This window comes from Heteronotia binoei, chromosome 19 (assembly GCF_032191835.1).
Source record: "Heteronotia binoei isolate CCM8104 ecotype False Entrance Well chromosome 19, APGP_CSIRO_Hbin_v1, whole genome shotgun sequence".
NCBI lineage: Eukaryota > Metazoa > Chordata > Lepidosauria > Squamata > Gekkonidae > Heteronotia > Heteronotia binoei.
The window spans coordinates 17,672,721-17,692,513 of record NC_083241.1 but is presented as its reverse complement, the minus strand read 5'-3'; the positions used below and the strand labels follow the sequence as shown (position 1 = coordinate 17,692,513).

Sequence of the window (19,793 nt, the reverse complement as noted above, 5' to 3'; positions counted from 1 at the left end):
CCTACATCACTCAGTTTATGACAAATACCATTCTCAGTTTAGATGATTCACAATTCTAGGAAGCAAACTGTAAGATCCAAGAAGTGGTGGTTCTGCAAGATAGTAAAATATAATTAGATACATATTGGAGACAGAATTAAAAACTTAGTAAATATGTATCCGTATAATTAAAGAACTGTTGAATAAGGATGGGCATGAACTGGAAAAATGGAAGTTTGTTGGAGGTTTGTGGTTTTCATGCTTTGGACAAACCAAGTTTGTGGTTCATCAGGTTCAGGCCCATCAGCAGGAAATTTAAATGCCTTTGGAGCTCCCATCTGGGTCAGGCTGGCGCCCAACTGTGCTCCCAAAGCCAGCTCTGAAAGCTTTTATAGGCTTTATATGGGCAGGCTTCACCTGGAGGTGGGCTCTGAAGGCCTATAAAAGTCTTCAGAGCTCACTCTGAGAGCTCAGTCCAATCACTGAGCTTCAAGAGTGAGCTCTAAAGGCTTTTGGAGTTCGCTCTCAGAGCTCAGTCAGGCTGTCCTGACCCAGAGAGGGGCTCCTAAGCCATCCATATGAACCCTTCCCAAACCTCACAAACCTCCATGGAGGTTCAGAATACAATCCGAGAGAGGTCACTATAATGGATAACAGAACAAAAAATGCAAGCTAGTGACCAATTTACTAAGAAGTATATAGAAATCAGTCCAAATGTCCAAAACATGTATATTCAAGTCCCAAAGTAGTGTGGTGACAAGCCAATCGATTAAGTACTTGTTTCTTTCCAGCCTTCATCAGACCTGGGAGCAATATTGATTCAATTATTTACATAATTTTCAAAAAAGAGGGACGGAGAGTGTCTCCAGCAGCAATTTCTCAGTCTACAGCTCAGTAGGTGGCTTCTTGCGCAATTGTGAAAATTGTGTAAAGAATCTATATAATTGAATCAATATTGGTTCCAGGTCTGATGAAGACTGGAAAGAAACAAGTACTTAATCGATTGGTTTGTCACCACACTACTTTGGGACTTGAATATACATGTTTTGGACATTTGGACTGGTTTCTATATACTTCTTAGTAAATTGTTCACTAGCTTGCATTTTTTGTTGTGTTATCCATGGAGGTTCAGGCAAGGTTCTTGGGATGCACATTCTCCTAAACCCCTGATTTGGGAAGTCTGGACCATCCCTATTGTTGAATTATACAGCTGCATTCTGAACCACATACACCCTCTGAGCTTTATAAATCAGGCATGTTACAGGAATTAGAACTGAATCTTGTTGCTGATGTTAGGCAGAGTGAATCTTTGCTGACAAAGTGAATCTTTGAAAACTCTAAGCAGACTAAAAATACCTTAGATAAACAAATGTTGCAGGTCTCTAAGGAGGAAGTGGGACGTGGTTCGCCAGCGAGTCTGGGCCGGTGGGACAGAGTCCGAAATGTTCAACAAACTGGAAAGTATTGCCAATTTGGAATCGCCTTGCACCCCAGTGCTGGGTTGCCACATCAGCAGAGCACTGGAGCCAGCTGCTGTCAAGGGCGAGGTGAGGAAGAGCCTTATGATGCTGAATTCTGTCTTTCCTGTAGTTGTTGATTTACCTCAACCCCCTCCTCCTTTTGTTGTAGTGTTAGATGCCAGTGCTTTGTGATTGTCTTTATCCACAGTATTTGGAAGGGATAAAGGCCCTTTCCTGTCAATAGACAGCAGCCTGTAGCAAAATGCTCAGCTGGAATCATTCACTGGTCCTTCCTCCAGTTGCTTGTAAGCAGCAGCTCGTTGCTGCTTTGCTTCAAGCACTTCTGGCATGATGTGCTACTCTCTGGACAGTGCATGGTGATACAGTTTGTTTACAGTGTCCCTGGATACCCTGAATTTAGCATTTTTGCAGTGCAGTGTGGGGTGACATGATAGAGGTTTACAAGATTATGCATGGGATGGAGAAAGTAGAGAAAGAAGTACTTTTCTCCCTTTCTCAAAATGCAAGAACTCGTGGGCATTCAACGAAATTGCTGAGCTGTCAGGTTAAAACGGATAAAAGGAAGTACTTCTTCACCCAAAGGGTGATTAACGTGGAATTCACTGCCATAGGAGGTGGCGGCGACTACAAGCATAGGCAGCTTTAAGAGGGGATGGATAAAAATATGGAGCAGAGGTCCATCAGTGACTATTAGCCACAGTGTGTGTGTGTGTGTGTGTGTATATATGTGTGTGTGTGTATACACAAATATATTGGCCACTGTGTGACACAGAGTGTTGGACTGGATGGGCCATTAACCTGATCCAACATGACTTCTCTTATGTTCTTATGTTCTCTTCAGTCTCTTTGGGACAGAGAGAAGAAAAGACCTGCAGTTGTGGGGTAGTCCTTTCCCCCAGTTCTGTAATTGTGGGGGAAACATGCTAGCCCTGTCTTTGTAAGAGATGTCTGGCAGCCCATCCTGCAGTCTGGTCACCTGTAGGGATCTGAGCTGCATCACAACATGGCTGCGGTATGGACAAATCGCCTATGGTGAATCAGGTGGCAAAATTTATACACAAGTTGCGTGATTCTTCATTTGTCAAATAAGTGACTAATGTGGGCACATGTGGGCACCATGCTTGTGAAAATGACATAAGCTAGCAACTTGCACATCTTGCTTTGCTTTGTGTCGTGGAGCCAGTTGCACTGCCTTCTGGTTGCCTCCCCCTTCTCTTGCTTTCCCAGTGTGCAGGCTCTCTGATCAATGCAAAGCTCAGTCACCAGAAGCTCTGAACAGTTGCAGTTCTTGTGTGTAGGAAGCTGTTTCTGTCTCTAATGGAAACCCCCAGCCCTTTGGCTTTTTGCCCTGTTCTGCTACTGCCAGTTTGTTTGGTTAAGATCCAAAAGCATCATCCCACACACGTCTGTTAATTTAAGGTCAGGTTTCCCTTTTCTCCCCTCACTGGAGTGCTCCTAATGAACACATCCCTTAGTAACAGTTGCACCAACTATTGTTTAGAAACCAGCATAGATGCAGCTGGTGACTGGAGTGACCTTTACACCCTGTGCCCTGTGTGGGAGCAAGGGCATGGAAATGTTGGGTCTGACAGAAAGAGACAAGTCTGTACCCCTTTCCAGATCTATCCATCCCCTTTGTTTGTACCATGGTGGTCTGGCAGAGAAATCCAGTGATGGTAATCAAGGCCCACCAAACCTTCAGAGGGAGAAGGGAGGAACAGAAGGGGCAAGATCCTTGGTTGAGAGGTTCCTTAGGCAAGTTAGGGATCTTGCTCTGTCTGCAGTCAGAAGCGGGCTGTCTAGCGTGGGGGCCTGCTGCGGCACAAACCAGTTGACAGTTCTCATATGTAGCCTTCCAAGTTCATTTGGAAGCTATGGGAAAAGCAGAGGTCTGTGAGGTCTGAAAGGCTGTAGCGAAGAATGTAAAAGGTTAGGAAACCTGTGGATAAAGGAACCGCTTTTAACATCCAAAATATGTTACTGGCAGTTACTGGTGTTATCTCTACTTTGAACTATACACACATATATACGCATAGACAAACCAGCCTGCTCTGTAAACACTTGTACCCGCAAACTGGAACTAGGTGGAGAAAAATCTGAAACATTCAAGGGGGGAGGGGGTAGAAGCCCCAAACAGAGTTGTTGTCTTTGCTTGCACATTCCCCCAGTCCAGCCAGACCCAGCGTGGCTTCCCTCATCACCAGCACTGCAGAGGCTGGGGGCGGGCAGGGTGGCAGGCATGCAGGGAGCCTCCTAAGGCTGGAAGTGGGCTGGGTGATGGCTGTGCAGGGCCTTACCTGCTGCTTGGGGACCTGCAACAGGAGGTGCTGTCGACAGCCCTGATAAGGGTGTGCTCTCAGAACTTGCCAGAGACAGAAAGGTGGCCCAGGTAAGCCCTTCAGCTGTCAGACAAGGCGGCTAGACAGAAGGTGGGCCTGAGAGAGGCCAGGGGTCTTGGAGCCACTTGAGCCAGCCCCCTGGCTCACCCAGTATGTTTGTGTGTGTGGGGGGGGGGGGGGGGACAGATGGAGGGAAAAGCAGCTGGGTTGCCAGCAGGAAGGATCCAGTGATTGGGGATGGGGAGAAAGTAAAACCGAATGATGAGGGAGGGAAGGAGGGAGAGTGATGGGGTGGAGGAGAGAGAAAGAGGACTGGTAGCAGGCATGATGGAGAGAGAATAGAAAGACATAAGTAAGAGAGGGGCATAAAGAGAAAGAAGGTGTGGGAGGACAGCAAAAGAGCGAAACTGAGGAAAGGGGTGGTGAGAGAGGAGTTAAGCAAAGGTAGGGAAATAGGAAGGCTGCTGCCACAAGTTCCCTGCAGGTCCTCACTTGTTTATTCTATTAAGAGCCTGTATCTCCAAATATCTCTCTTACAATAAATTACATTTGTATAAAGATGGACCGAACAGCCCTAATAACTGTTGTCTTCACTGAAACCTGTTTCAGATTTGTCTTTCTTTCCAATCTCTTTTCATGTGCTTAACTTTGTTTTTTTTTAAAGGACAGGGCACTCATTTGCTGACTCCCTAAATACCAGCGGTCATGTCGTGCTCCAGGTCTGTTACAGTGCTGATCTAGTTGCCTGGCGAGGAAACCCTGACAGTCTTCTGTTCCAGCATGAGTCCCCTTGATTATCTGTTGCAAGTGAGAATTCTGACTCTGTTTTGCTTTGTTGTAGTTTGTAACCAGCAGAGTGAACTGGGTAGTACAGAGCTCTGCTGTGGATTACCTGCACCTGATGCTGGTGGCCATGAAATGGCTCTGTGAGGAGTTCAGCATCAATGGCCGCTTCTGCATCAGCATTCATGATGAAGTGCGCTACTTGGTCCAGAGCGAAGACCGCTATCGGGCAGCCCTTGCCCTGCAGATTGCCAACCTCCTCACGCGGTAAGAGCTTGGCAGGAAGCTGGGGAAGGACTGAAATGTTTCTGTAGCATAGCAAATAAGAAAAGCTGGCTTCCTGCTATGACAACCTTACCCACTTCCCTCCCTCAGAGGCAGAATTTCCCTTCCGTATTTCTCTCCCTTTCTGAGGAGCCCTTTTTATCTCTTCTTTGAAGATCTGCGGCTGTCCCACCCTGTCACAGCATGATACTTTGCTGCTGCCCAGACCAGGAATCTGAGGGAAGGGACAAGATCACCCTTTTACTTAAACTACTGAAATGGCACATGAGAGGCTTTTAAAAGTTCAAAATGAAAATGTTTTATTCAACATAGAGAGGGAAAGGTCAGGTGAAATCATGGGTAGAATGTTTGAAGTAAATCAGTATAGGCATAGACTATAGTCTATGTTTCAAACAACTGAGAGTTTCTTAAATTTTAAGTATTAGAATCTTTAAGATTAGAGGCTTTTGTTTCAGTCTTTCCTAAACACTCCAGTATATTTTCTTGAGCTTAACTGTCTCTTTTGGTTTCCATACACTGTCCAGTTCCCAAGTACCTTCACTAAACACATCAATAGGCTTTCTTAAGTTTTATTGACTCTTCAGGTTTCAGAAGTCATTCTCTAAACACACCAGACCACAGATCACTCTACTCCTTGATTTATATCCCTTTTTCTGGTCTGAATGGGAGTCTTTACCGATCTACCCACTCCTCCTGCCAACCTTCTCAGTTCTCTGTCTTTGTTCTCTGTCAGGGCTAAACACAAACCCTATCAAGCACCCAACTCTTCTTAGTCAAGACTAGACTCAGACTGATTTCTCTTCAGTATTCAGCTCTAAAGTCTTTCTGCTCAAATGATGCGAACCAATCAAATTTCTTTGAGCTGCCTGTCACTCAAGCTGACTCTGTGAGGCATTAACCCTTCAGTCCTTTGCACGTTAAAAACTCAGAAGTGCTGTGTAAATACACAGTCTGTCACATTTGCATGGTGGTTTTTTTCCCAAAAACAGCAAAGTGGTGGCAGCTTGAGATGGATCCAGTAGCAGCAGGTGGCATGGGTGGAGCTGGTGCAGCTCGGCCATGGCATATGAATTCTTTGCATGCACTATAGGCTGCAAAATAATTCCCAAAGTCCCAGGAGGAGGAAGTATCCAAAATTCTGCAAAGCACAATTGTTTAAAGCATCTTCCTTGGTTGCTTTAACAGGAAATAGAATGGTTTCCATGGAGAAATGAAGTTCTGAAGTTAGAGTATGGACTTGGTAGCTACATTTTTGTCATGAGAGCTGGGCTTTTTTTTGCGCAGGAATGCATTGGGGATATGGCCTTATACCAAATGAGCTCCTGCTGAGCTTTTTCAACAAAAAAAAGCCCTGCAAGAAGGTAAAGTATATTGATCAAGTGCACTTGCCCCAATTTGGCACCTTCAGAGGGCAAAGGAATTTTTTTCTCCCCAAGTTCTCCTTTCTTTTTTCTGCAGAACTTGGTGCAGTTAAGTCAGTTTGACCTGAAAGAGCAGACAGCATTCTTGGAGGGTAAATCTCCTTTGGGCGGGAGCAAGTCTAGGGGTTGCTTTGATGTTCTACTTGTATGCTTCCTGGAAGCAAATGATTGGCTATTGGACGGTAAATCTCCTTTGGGGAGGAGCAAGTCTAGGGGTTGCTTTGATGTTCTGCTTGTATGCTTCCTGGGAGCAAATGATTGGCTATTGGACGGTAAATCTCCTTTGGGCGGGAGCAAGTCTAGGCAGTTGCTTTGATGTTCTGCTTGTATGCTTCCTGGGAGCAAGCGATTGGCTATTGTAGAAAACTGGATGCTGGACTAGGATCCAGCAGGGCTCTTCTCATTTGTTTTCTTGTTAAAATATACCAGCCTGATGTGTATCTGTTGAACATGCATTAGCAGGTCTAAATGCCATTTGGTAATCATGGGCTTGCTACAAACTGCTTTAAAAGGAATTTTCCACTCAAGAATACTAATGCCTGTAGTGTTTTCAATCACTGACATGTTAGAGCACAGAGTTGGCTTGCAGCAATAGGGGTCTACCACCTGTCCCTGTCCTAAGGAAGAACTAAATGATCGAGCACATATGTTGCACTTTGCTTGCTTTCAGGTGCATGTTTGCCTATAAGTTGGGTCTGCAAGATCTGCCTCAGTCAGTGGCCTTCTTCAGTGCTGTTGATATTGATCGGTGCTTAAGGAAAGAGGCAACCATGGATTGCATTACTCCCTCCAACCCAACCGGCATGGAACAGAGATATGGCATCCCCGCAGGTGAGCCCTTGGTGAATTAACCTCTTATCTTCCCCGTGCAACTAATCCAGGATCTCTATTTTACTGTCTTTGTGTGAGTATGTATGTGAGAGAAAGAACATAAAGCCTAAATATTCCAACCACTGTTTAATTAACAGTACATGTTTGTAAGTCTTCTAGTTTCTTTGTCCTTGAAAGGCCTGCTTGTCAGTTATGCCCACCCAGTGACTGTTTCCTCCCACCCCAAGAGAGAATTATTATTAAGATAAACTGCACATGCTGAAGTGTCACCATCTTCCCTGCCCTGGCCTTACGCAGCCCTCTTGGCAACATCTGGTTTTAACATCTCTCTCTGGCAGTCCTCATTATCCAACTGCTGACAGTTCTTTATTGCAGCTTCGTGCCACGTCAGAGCTCTGCAAACTCTTCAGGATGAAATCTTGTCACACAAGCAGCAATTATGCACAGCACTTGACATAATTGCTTCTTTAACTGATGTGGATTAATGTGTGTTTAAACAACTTCAAACTAAGGCTTGTTAATTATTTACTGAGATGCAACTGTGTGTGTTGTAATTATGACAGCTTGGGAAGAAAACCACATCAGGAGTAGTTTGTGTATTTTATTAAATTAAGTTCCCACAAGACCCCTTTTAAACGAAGGCAAAGTGCAGTTTTGTAAAAGGATAATTAATAGGTCCTGGTTTGGGGAACATCCTTTGGTCCCCTAAGAATTTTATCAGGAGCCGCTGAACAGAGTATGAGCACATATAGTAGAAAACCTCTACCTGACTAAAAGCTCAGTTTTGAGGCACCAGAGAGGGGGGGGGGCAAGAGGATCTGATGTATTTTGCACACTCTACCCTTTCTTTCAGGTGAAGCTCTGGATATATATCAACTTCTTAAAATAACCAAAGGCTTGCTGGAGAAAGGAAAATAAGTTTTGAGATTCCGGAATCTTCCCAGAAGCTGTCTCTTGAGGAGCCTGGCCTTGCCTTACTTCTTGGAGAGGCAATCATAAGCCAGAGTATGGCGGTGCTGACAAGCTGTGGCTCCAAAGGCAGCTTATCTGACACGGAGCCCTGTGGCAATAGACGCAGGCCATTCTTCTGCAGCATTCAGGGATGAGCAGTTGCTTCAAAAAGACTCTTGCAGAAAAGCAGGTGTTAATGGAAGCATTCTTTGTCCACAAAACCTGGCTGGGCATAAATAGGTCAGTTCTCATTTCTTTCGTCTCTTCTTTTTGGGCTCCTGGCTGTCATTGGGCTGCGCCGATGCACTGCTCTAAAAGAAATGGGAACAAAGGCATGAATAGGAAATGTGAACAGAAGTTGCTCCTCACCTACTCCCCCCAGTTCTAGAGCCACTGTCCTGCAGAGGGCTGAATATCAGGTTTTAATGATCCATGTTGCTCCTTCTCAAGTAAGAAACAAAGACTGTTCTCTTAAATCCCGAACCTTTGAAATTCAGTCCCAAGAGGAAACTGCCCCATGGAGTGGTGGAGTACAGCAATCCCTTTTCATACCTTCCAGGTGTGCGGCTGAATTTGAGAATTTCTGGGTTTAAAGAACCACTCTACCATTGTAAAGCATTCCCCACACCCCTTGGCTATTTAAACTCAGAAATGTTGATATTCATCTGTATAGAGGAACAGTTGAGCAGCCAGCGTTATTCTTGCCTCATCTAACCCCATCTAATCCTTCTCGTTCAGAACTGAATTATAATTTTTTTATGGGCAAGACCAAGAACAGTGCTTGTCACTCAGTATTTGTTGACAGATTCCCCAACAGGGCTGAATTTCTGAGTGTAAAGAGCCACCTTTTTGATGTGGAAATGGGCGAGGTCACTCTTTGAACCTTCAACCCCACAGGGAAACTGCCCACTCTGGCTAGAGGGTATGCTCCTCCTTTGCTCTTCAGTTCAACATCCCAGGGCTGAATTTGAGACATTTAGCAGTTAAAGAGCCACTTTGGCATGTCTGAAGTATAGAGAGCTCAAGGTAGCTGTTTAAATCCTGACACTCTGAAATTCAGACCTACAAAGGGGGAGAGCAACAAAATGTTGCGGATTGTTGCTAGGTTCTCTTGCTGCTCCTAAACAGCACAGTCCATGCTGCTGTTTCCCGACCCTTTCAGGAGGAATTTGGAAACATTTCGCAGCTTGGTGCCACTTGCGCCCAAGGATTTCCAGCAAGTGCCCCTTTGTTGCCCGTCCTGTACTGTTGTTTCTCAGCCCTTAAGCCAGAGAACAGCCTGTGGGGGGGACTAAGCAGTGTAGGGTAGACAATACTGACTTTGATGGACTGATTCAGTATAAGGCAGCTTCATATGTTAGGTCTGTTCCTTGCTTAAATGCCCATATGCTCTTATTCAAGCCCTCCTGGCAGTTGGAAGGAATAGTTCCCCCACCCCCCAAACACACACCACTGAACGGCTGTGGTTCATACATGAAAAGATGTTGGAACACTTATGTTATTAAAACTATCTGTTGAAATAACTTGTTTATATAAGTTCGTTATTGTGTTAAATTTTTGTTTTCTTCATTTGGAAAAAACTGGGTAAACTGGATCAACATTCCTAAACCAAAATGACAGCCTGGCCTCAGCTTCATTCCAGTTTGCATGAAGCCTTGTGGTGTTTGGTTCACCATGTGAGTCAGAAGGTGTGCATAGATTGCACACTTTTTTAAAAATTGGGACACACCTGGTCATCATCTGACTCATTTTCAGCATCCTGTTCTTCCAGGGCACTCTCTAGGGTAGACATATTGATTCGGAAGTCTCTGGAGGTGCTCAGTTTCATGTACTGCATCAGGTTGACCTGTGGTAGCCAAAGAGGTGGTGGTCAGAGTTTGTTATGAGTGCTAAAAAGACACACATATGGAGAAGATTCATTACCTTTGACTTTTTTGAGAGATGAATCAGGAAATTCTCATATTGCTCTATGGCAAAAATCAAGTTTGGAATTGGTTTGGTCTCCCGCAGCACTTTGGCCTGTGGTGGGAGAAGTGTTGAATCTTTTCAATAGATTTATGGGACACCAAAGTATAACATCTCAGATAAAGTCACTGTATGGGACTATCAGGCACAAGCAAAGCATATATCATCACTTTAGGAGGATTTTCATACTGAGCTTTCGAACCTCAATGGAGTATGGAAGCTACAAGTTTCAGTGCTCAGAATTTATGACTGTATGTTTTTTCTACTATGAAACACAAAAGCTCTTTGGAACTACACTCGCTTTAAGAACAGTTCTGTACCCTCAACCTATCAGATGGAGGAGAGGGAGCTACCCCAGGAAATGTTCTCTTAGCGTTTCCCCTGAGTGCTACAGTGGGAAAGTAGTTTCAGACAAGTGTTCTTTCTGATAACTGTTTTATGTGAGCAGCCCCGAGACTGGCACAGCACAGACATGGGTAACAGTTAACACATACCCCTTTACAGGATAAAACATGCCTTTCAACTCTCCCAATTCATAGCAGTGGAAGCTCTCTGGGTGACCTTGGGCACTTTAAATAATCGGATCCTAAAGTTGTTTAGAAGTTCTGCAAATTGATACCAAACTATCTTAAAGGCTGGCTACACTAGCCTTTCAGCAGGTTAGGAGGAAATGTATGCAGAAAAGCAGGTGTGAAGGACACAGTGGCCTGTTTTCCTGAAAACGGGTTCATTGAGGGGCCAAGGGATCCCTGCTTGCATCCAATATATTCCAAAAAAGCAATAAAGCAATTGCACTCACCATGACAGTGGACCCCTCTGCTGTCAACTTCTTTTTTTTCTTTTCTTCTGCAACAGCTGAGGTTTCACTCTGGACAGCAAGAATGAAGGGGAAATGGTCAGTCTGCCAGTGAGAAAGGAGGGGAAGTCAAGCAAGGGGGTGCTCAGGGGGTATCAAGCCCTCTGATGTAAGTGACCAGTGGCAGACCCAGGTGTCAAGCATGCATATTTCTATGTGCCATAATAGCCCACAAGACATAGAGCAGCATACCACCGTAGTCTGCTCCTCCCCACCCCCCCTCATTTACAACCGAAGGGTGCATAATAAATCCATCTGGCCCAAGGATGTTTAGATTAGCCTTGCTGGTACGATGTATTGTGCCTCTCCCCCAGATTCACACAGCCAGGTCTTATCTGCTCTCAGAGAAAGTGTGAGAAAGGGAGATGTTTATATTAGCTTGCATTCCTTAGCCATAAAAGAGATACTAGGTAGTAGCCTTTGAACCTGTGACTCAAATTGCATCTGTATGTTATCCTTTGAAGCAATACTATAAAGTAACTATTAGAATCTGTATATGTCATTACTTTCAAGGATTCTGTCCTTGGTAAAGCTTGGAGTTTCTACAATAAAGCAACTTTTTTGTGGTTAAAACAATTTTATTGGTAACATATGGTAATAAATCTGTTTCTTACATCTTTAAAAACTTCTTTTATCTACCCCGTATATTACTTTCTACCCACCCCTCCCCCCATTACTTGACCCCCGCCGGTGTTATTTACTTAAAATGCAAATATTTAAAGGTACCCTTAACTATTAATACAAAAATTTATATTCTTCTTCTTTTTAAAATTTAATCATTATCAAAAATTGTCCAATGTCCTTTTATTTTCCACTCTTTTTCTACATATCTTCTAAACTTTTTCCACTCAGTCTTAAAAACTTCTAAATCATAGTCTCTTAATATTCTTGTTAATTTGTCCATTTCACTCCATGTCATAACTTTTATAATCCAATCCCATTTCTCTGGTATTTTTTCTTGCTTCCACAACTGCGCATATAATGTCCTAGCAGCTGAAAGCAAGTACCAAATTACAGTTCTATCTTCTTTTGGAAATTTTTCCATTTGTAATCCCAATAGAAAAGTCTCTGCAACTTTTTAAAATTCATATCCCACGATCTTAGAAATTTCTTGCTGAATCATCTGCCAATACTTTTTTGCTCTTTCACAAGTCCACCACATATGGTAGAAAGAACCTTCATGCTTTTTACATTTCCAACATCTGTCTGGCATCTTATTGTTCATCTTTGCCAATTTTTTAGGAGACATATACCACCTATACATCATTTTAAAACAGTTCTCTTTAATACTATGACACGTTGAGAGCTTCATAGAATTCTTCCACAAGTATTCCCAAGTTTCCATCTGTATTTCTTTATTTACATTAATTGCCCATTTAATCATTTGAGATTTCACTACTTCATCCTCTGTAGACCATTTCAAAAGTAATTTATATATTTTTGAAATTAATTTTTCATTATCTCCAAGCAGAACTTTTCCCATTTCTGTTTGTTCTTTTCTTATTCCTTCAGTTTTGATATCGTTATCCACCAAGCTCTTTATTTGTTGCATTTGGAACCAATCATATTTATTATTCAACTCTTCAACAGTTTTCAATTCTATTTTGCCACTTTGTATTTTTAATAATTGATTATATGACAACCACATTTCTTCACCTATCTCAGCCGCTATTTTTATTACTTCAGCTGGCACTATCCATAACGATCTTCTCTCATCTCCATATTTCTTATATTTCATCCATGTATTTAACAAATTATTTCTTATATAATGGTGAGAGAAAAAACAGTCCATCTTCTTTTTTCCATAATACAAATATGCGTGCCAGCCAAATTTATTTCCGTGACCTTCCAGCACTAAGAGTTTTTTGTTTAACAGCGTTATCCATTCTTTAATCCACACTAAACAAACTGCTTCCTGATATAATTTTAAATTCGGTAGTTGAAATCCACCTCTCTCTTTTGCATCTGTCAAAATTTTCATTTTAATCCTTGGTTTCTTCCCAGCCCACACAAATTCTGAAACTTTCCTTTGCCATTTATCAAATTGTTTACTATCTTTCACAATGGAAATAGTTTGAAACAAATACATTATTCTTGGTAGAATATTCATTTTAATTGCAGCTATTCTACCCAGCAGTGACAAATTAAGTTTATTCTGTTTTAACATATCTTCATCCATTTTATGCCATAGCTTCTCATAATTATTTTTAAACAGATCAATATTCTTCATTGTTATCTCCACACCTAAATATTTTACCTTGGAGGTGACTTCACAGCCCGTTAGTCTCTGCAATTCTTGTTGCTTATTTATTTGCATATTTTTGCATAGAAGTTTTGATTTTTCTTTATTAATACAAAGTCCCGCCATCTCCCCATATTCTTGTATTTTGGCTAACAACAAAAGTGTGACTTGTATAGGGTTTTCATTTATAAACATATCATCTGCAAATGCTCTGTATTTGTAAGTAAATCCTTTTATTTTTAATCCTTCTATTTCTTTTTCTTCTTGAATCTGCATCAGTAATATTTCAAGAGTCACTATAAACAACAGTGGGGAAAGTGGACAACTTTGTCTTGTACCTTTGCTGATAATCATACCTTCTGTAAGATCTGCATTTATACATAGCCTTGCACGTTGTTCAGTGTATATTGCTTTTATCATTCTTATAAAGCTTTCTCCCAGCTCCATTTTCTCCATTACTGCAAACATAAAGTCCCAATTTAAATTGTCAAATGCTTTCTCTGCATCCGCAAAGAATAATGCTACTTCCTTTTCTGGATGTCTTTCATAATATTCTACAATATTTACAACAATTCTGATATTGTCTCTTATTTGCCTTTTGGGAAGAAACCCCGCTTGATCTATATAAAATTTATCAAATGTTGTTTAAGCCGTTCTGCCAAGATTCTTGTATATATTTTATAGTCATTATTTAATAGCGAAATAGGTCTATAATTTTTTACATTCGTGACATCTCTATCTTCCTTAGGTATCAACAAAATAACAGCTTCCTTCCATGTGTTTGGTATTTTCCCTTTTGTTCTTATCATGTTCATCAACTTCTGCAATTTCGGTGTTAACTCATCTTTAAAGGTTTTAAAATATTTAGCTGTATATCCATCTGGCCCAGGTGCTTTTCCATTGCATTAATTGCTGCTTCAACTTCAATTTTTTCAGTTGGATCATTCAAAACTTTTCGCTTATTTTCAGTTAAGGGTTCTATTTTTATCTTTTGTAAATACTCATCCATCTTTTCTTTCTGTATTTTAACACCTTTAAACAACTTGGCATAGTACTTAAAAAATTCTCTTTTTATTCCCTCTTGGGTAACCACCTCTCTTCCATCTACCACAATTTTATTGATAATTTTATTTTCTCTCTTTTTCTTCATTTGCCAAGCCAAATACTTTCCAGGTTTATTTGCTCCCTCAAAAGATTTCTGCTGCAGTCTTTTCAAATTCCATTCCAATTCTTTATTTAACAAATGTCTCATTTGTGTTTGTAATATTGTAATTTCCCTTATAAGTTTTTTTTCCTGGCCTTTTTCTCAACTCCTTCTTTTTTCTTTATTTCATTTTGAATGTCCAACAACTGTTTTTCTTTTGCTCTCTTATCTTTATAATTCAAAGTAATCAATATTCCTCTCATTACTGCTTTATAGGCATCCCACACCATCTGAAATTCTATATCCTCTTTGTCATTCATTTGAAAGAAAGCTTTTGTTTCATTTTCTAGATATGTCACTATTTCTTTATTCTGTAGCAAATCTTCATTCAATCTCCATCTTCTCAACTTCTTAGACAATTTTGTAATCCACATTATTGGGTTATGATCAGCCCCAATTTGGGGTAAAATCTCTATTTTCCTTGTTATAAGACCTAAATCTTTTGTGCCCCACAACATGTCAATTCTGGAAAAAATTTTGTGTCTTGCTGAATAAAAAGTATAGTCCCGAACTTCAGGGTTAAATTTCCTCCATATATCTTCCAAATTTTCTTGTTTGACCAATTCAAAAAAAGACTTTGGCAATTTTCCTTCTTTGCTGTTATTTTTTCCCCCTCCAGACCTGTCCAATGAGTTCTTAACTGTTCCATTAAAATCTCCCATTAACAAAACTTGGTCATAAGTCAGTTCATCAAGCTATTGTATAATGTCTTAAAAAAAAACATCCTTTGCACCATTAGGTGCATACAATCCCAATAACAACGTTTTTTCCCATTTAATATTATCTCTACTGCTACAAATCTTCCATCGTTATCTTTAAACACTAATTTTGGCTCCAATTCTTGTTTAATATAAAAAACCACTCCCCCTTTCTTCTGTTCAGCCAATGAAAAAAAATCCACTCCCAATTGTTTGTTCCATAAAAATTTATAATCCTTTTGTTTAATATGCACTTCTTGGAAACAAATTATATTACAATTTTGTTTCTTAATCCAATGAAATGTTGCCCTTCTTTTCTGTGGTGAATTTAGTCCATTAACATTCCAAGACAGTAATTTGTAATCCATCATGGTGCAAATTCTTTATTTTCTTGAAAAAATCTACGCATATCCTGTGCATTTGTAATTGTGATTCTTTTTACCCGGAGTTCAAAACTCAAACCTTCAAGTATTATCCATCTAAACCTCATTCCATTGTCTCTCAATTTTTCTGTCAACTTTTTATATGTTCTTCTATCATTTATCACTTGCCTTGGCAGCTCCTTCATGATTCTCACTCTACTGCCTCCCACTATCAATGTCTTTTCAAAATTTTTATTCATGATTCTTCCCACCATTTCCTTTGTCATAAATCTTATGACAACATCTCTTGGTAAATTATGTGGGGTTACAGTTATCCATAGCAAAAAACCCCTGGGCCCGTTGGTTCCCACAGAAGGTAGTGCTTCAAGGTGTGAGGCATCTTCCAAGGCTTTTCACTTCCAAGGCCACAGTGACATTCTCAGGGCACCTGGGCCCATTACTATAACAACTAGATAAGCAAGCTCATTACAACCATGATGTATGTTTAACATCACTGTCCTCCGTCCCCCTCCTGCGCCCACTTAACAAGGTGTATTTACATGCAAGTGCTAGAGAAACGAAACTTAACATATTTCGGAAGAAAGCAAGCATGGCAGGCTCATCGGACAAGGAGGCCCCCACAAGTGCAGACTTTGAACTTTGATATCACAAAATATTTCTATGAAGACATTTATACTCTGCTTTTCTCCTTCGCCCTTCATCTATTTTATCCTCACAACAACCCTGTGAAATAGATGCAACTGGCCCAGCGGCACCCAGCTCCCATGGTAGGGTGGGGAGCTGAACCCAGGACTCACGACACAGGTACAGACAAAATTAACTAGAACAAGTTTGATCGCTGAAGAAACCTGTGCTCTGTACTTTGGATCCAAGCTTAGTCGAATGCAGCACTTGGCCATCCAACCAGGGAGGTTCAACAGCAAAAGCAAGTGCCACTTTTTTGCCTGACAGGAAATTCAGGTCTCAACCTTACCTGTACATATGTGATGAAAGCGTAACACTGTGGAGTTAAATGGGAACCTGACAGCCTAACCTAGGGAGGGGAAAACATTGTTAAGCCAACAATTTATTTCCTTCCAGCATCATGAAAGAATATGAACTATTTAGTAAGCCTCTGTTAGCGTGAGGTGCTATACAAGACTGATAACACTCACCAGCTTTTCCAGCCGCCCTGGAATCCCCCCACTTGTGCTGCGGCAAACTTGGAGATACTAGGAGAGTGAGGTAAGAGACAGTGCATGAGCCACAAGCAGCCTGTGCCATGGAAACCCTTCCCTAAATAACCCTCTGTCTAAAGCCTTGCTCCAAATACCCCATTGCCGCCTGACTAATCCTGGACTGGCTTGGCTGTGGTGCCTTCCCACTGGATTCCTCCATCCAGTTAGGCTTCCTGGGCCAAGTCAGTCCTAGCAATCAGAAACAAACGGCTCAGTTCTGTCCACCAAAAGCAAGATTGCTCATCTCCAGCAAGGAATTCACAGCAGCAATTCAATCTGTATTGATGGTGGGCTTTAGCTCCAGGGCTTTTAGCAACGTGGTTATTGGGCTGTGCTTATTGCATTGTTCTTGGAAGAGGCTTTTGACTTCTTGTTAAGCCTCTCCAAGAACTTAAGCTACATTACAGTACTTATGGTTCAGGTATAAAACATATGCAGCCTTGCTGGCAGTCTGGAACTAAGCCACCCAGCACCAGTAGGTGAACCAGCCTGGGCCAAGGGGGAAGCAGAGGATCAGATCTCAGCACTGCACCCTCTCCTCCTGCCCACCCTAAGAGCACTCACATATTTGATGAGGGAGGTGAGGATGGTGTACATCTTGCAGACACTCCTGAGCAAGGCATCCACGCAGCTCCCAGCCGCCAGAGCTGTTTGTACCAGCTCATGGTACAAGGTCAGCAAAGTCCCCAGCTGAAGGATGATTGCCTTTTCCAGCAGCTGTGCTGCACTGGCTGCTTGGGAAGAATCTTCTTCACAACAACAAGAAAAAAGCACAATCTAAGGTGGAATAATCTCATGGAATTGATACGCACTCAAAAAGAAGTGCTGAACCAACAAGGAAAAGTCTCAGCAAAATGGTTCCCATTCCCAGATCTGAAGGACCTATGCAGCCCTGTCTGGAGAACTGAAGGGACAAAGGTGCAGCTTCCTGTTATAAAGGTAAGGGAGGCCTGAGGAGAAGCAGCAGGGAGAGAAAAGAGGGAAGTGGGTGTTTGTGTAAGGCTGGGAGCCAGAAGGAGCCCTTATGAAATACAGCGAGAACTCTTCACGACCCCCATTGAACACACAGAAAGGGTTGGGGGATATTCTTCTTCCAGTCAACTATCACTATTAATACACCACTTTTTAGGAGCTCAAAATGTTTTATGTGCTGTCAGATCTTTGTATAAGAGTCACATACAACACCCAAGAAGCTCCCCAGACCTTCACCTGTCTGGCAAGATGCCTTTATCGCTTCACTCTGCCAAGTCACATCGCTATATCTCTAAAAACAAATCTCATCCCCCCTTTTGCTTTTTTTGTTTTTACTCTCAGCTGCTTGTCTCTGCAAGCTCTTTCTTTTAAGAACATAAGAGAAGCCATGTTGGATCAGGCCAATGGCCCATCCAGTACAACACTGTGTCACACAGTGGCCAATATATATGTATGTGTGTACACACAAACACGTATACATACATACACACACACACAAACACGTATACATACACACACACACATATATATATATATACACTGCAGCTAATAACCACTGATGGACCTCTGCTCCATATTTTTATCTAATCCCCTCTTAAAGCTGGCTATTCTTGTAGCTGCCGCCACCTCCTGTGGCAGTGAATTCCACAGGTTAATCACCCTTTAGGTGAAGAAGTACTTCCTTCTATCCGTTCTAACCCAACTGCTCAGCAATTTCATTGAATGCCCACGAGTTCTTGTATTGTGAGAAAGGGAGAAAAGGACTTCTTTCTCTGCTTTCTCCATCCCATGCATAATCTTGTAAACCTCTATCATGTCACTCCGCAGTCGACGTTTCTCCAAGCTAAAGAGCCCCAAGCGTTTTAACCTTTCTTCATAGGGAAAGTGTTCCAAACCTTTAATCATCCTAGTTGCTCTTTTCTGCACTTTTTCCAATGCTATGATATCCTTTTTGAGGTGCAGTGACCAGAATTGCACACAGTATTCCAAATGAGACCACACCATCAATTTATACAGGGGCATTATGATACTGGCTGATTTGTATCCTTCCTAATAATTCCCAGCATGGCATTGGCCTTTTTTTATTGCAATCGCACACTGTCTTGACATTTTCAGTGAGTGGTTTCCTCTTGCTGATGTTGGAAAAGGGGGTGGGTGATCAAGTTACATGGGGTCGTTTGTTTACTGCCCAAGATAGTAAATCAAATAAAACCATCAAAATCTTGTACAATTATCTCAGTAATGCTTACAAACCCTGTAAGGTATAGAAATCTTGGCTTCAGCCCAAGTGCAGGTCACCAATGAGGCCACTTTTGTCCTCATGGTATTTAGGGTTTCTTTCCATTAAATTAAAATGTGCCTGTAGGATCCCATCCTGGTGTTACCCCATACCCAGTGGCAACATGACTCAGGTGAGTCATCTGCTTTTCTGATGTAGTTACACGCAGGGAAGCTCAAATGAGAGAGGGTTTTATCAAAGGCAAATTGCCAGTGCAGGGATTTCTTTTAATAATAACCTCTGTGCAAGGTCAGACTTTGGTTCAAATTTCCCTAGTTTTACCTGCTGCCTCCGACCCCAAATGGTTCTTCATTTTATTGATCAGCCAGTCCACCTCTTCAAGGACCTTCTCTGCTTGGCCCAAAACAAGCAACTAAGACAGAAAAAGAAGGGGAAAGGATGCTTCTGTGAAGAGCTTGGTCAGAGGAATCCTCTTGATGGGATGACCTTTGCACACACTTCGGCTGCTTACAGACCAGGACTCTGGGCCAACTTTGAGCCAGTTTGGTGTAGTGGTTAAGTGCGTGGACTCTTATCTGGGAGAACCAGGTTTGATTCCCCACTCCTCCACTTGCACCTGCTGGAATGGCCTTGGCTCAGCCATAGCTCTGGCAGAGGTTGTCCTTGAAAGGGCAGCCGCTGTGAGAGCCCTGTCAGCCCCACCCACCTCACAGGGTGTCTGTTGTGGGGGAGGAAGGGAAAGGAGATTGTGAGCCGCTCTGAGACTCTTCAGAGTGGAGGGCGGGATATAAATCCAATATCTTCATCTTCAACTCAGAGACACCTTAGAAATCAACCAGAAAAATCCTTCCACAAACAAACATCTGCTGTCCATCCTCACTCCATCCTCTGCAGTGCGGCTCAAAAAGCTACCACTTCTGAAGTGGTAGCAAATGTTTGAGCCGAA

The 19,793-nt window shown here is 42.1% G+C and overlaps 2 protein-coding genes across 4 annotated transcripts in view; one reads left to right on the top strand and one right to left on the bottom strand.

The window, feature by feature from the left end:
* The window catches only part of POLG (DNA polymerase gamma, catalytic subunit), a 42,034-nt gene extending 32,441 nt beyond the window's left edge, over positions 1 to 9,593 (top strand). Inside the window, exons 19-22 of one of the 2 annotated variants that reach the window (XM_060260263.1) lie at positions 1,358 to 1,526; positions 4,641 to 4,849; positions 6,959 to 7,119; positions 7,973 to 9,593. In XM_060260263.1, coding sequence (XP_060116246.1) covers positions 1,358 to 1,526; positions 4,641 to 4,849; positions 6,959 to 7,119; positions 7,973 to 8,037 — 604 coding nt within the window. In that variant the 3' untranslated portion in view covers positions 8,038 to 9,593. Of the gene's footprint in view, positions 1 to 1,340; positions 1,527 to 4,640; positions 4,850 to 6,958; positions 7,120 to 7,972 lie in introns of those variants that run through there. The other variant, XM_060260264.1, reaches the window with a different exon arrangement.
* The window catches only part of FANCI (FA complementation group I), a 77,878-nt gene continuing 65,796 nt past the window's right edge, over positions 7,712 to 19,793 (bottom strand). The window contains exons 31-38 of one of the 2 annotated variants that reach the window (XM_060260262.1): positions 19,169 to 19,259; positions 17,200 to 17,384; positions 16,573 to 16,629; positions 16,392 to 16,451; positions 10,835 to 10,903; positions 9,994 to 10,089; positions 9,800 to 9,916; positions 7,712 to 8,381 (exon numbers count right to left, since the gene is read on the bottom strand). In XM_060260262.1, coding sequence (XP_060116245.1) covers positions 8,319 to 8,381; positions 9,800 to 9,916; positions 9,994 to 10,089; positions 10,835 to 10,903; positions 16,392 to 16,451; positions 16,573 to 16,629; positions 17,200 to 17,384; positions 19,169 to 19,259 — 738 coding nt within the window. In that variant the 3' untranslated portion in view covers positions 7,712 to 8,318. The remainder of the gene's footprint in view (positions 8,382 to 9,799; positions 9,917 to 9,993; positions 10,090 to 10,834; positions 10,904 to 16,391; positions 16,452 to 16,572; positions 16,630 to 17,199; positions 17,385 to 19,168; positions 19,260 to 19,793) is intronic. The other variant, XM_060260261.1, reaches the window with a different exon arrangement.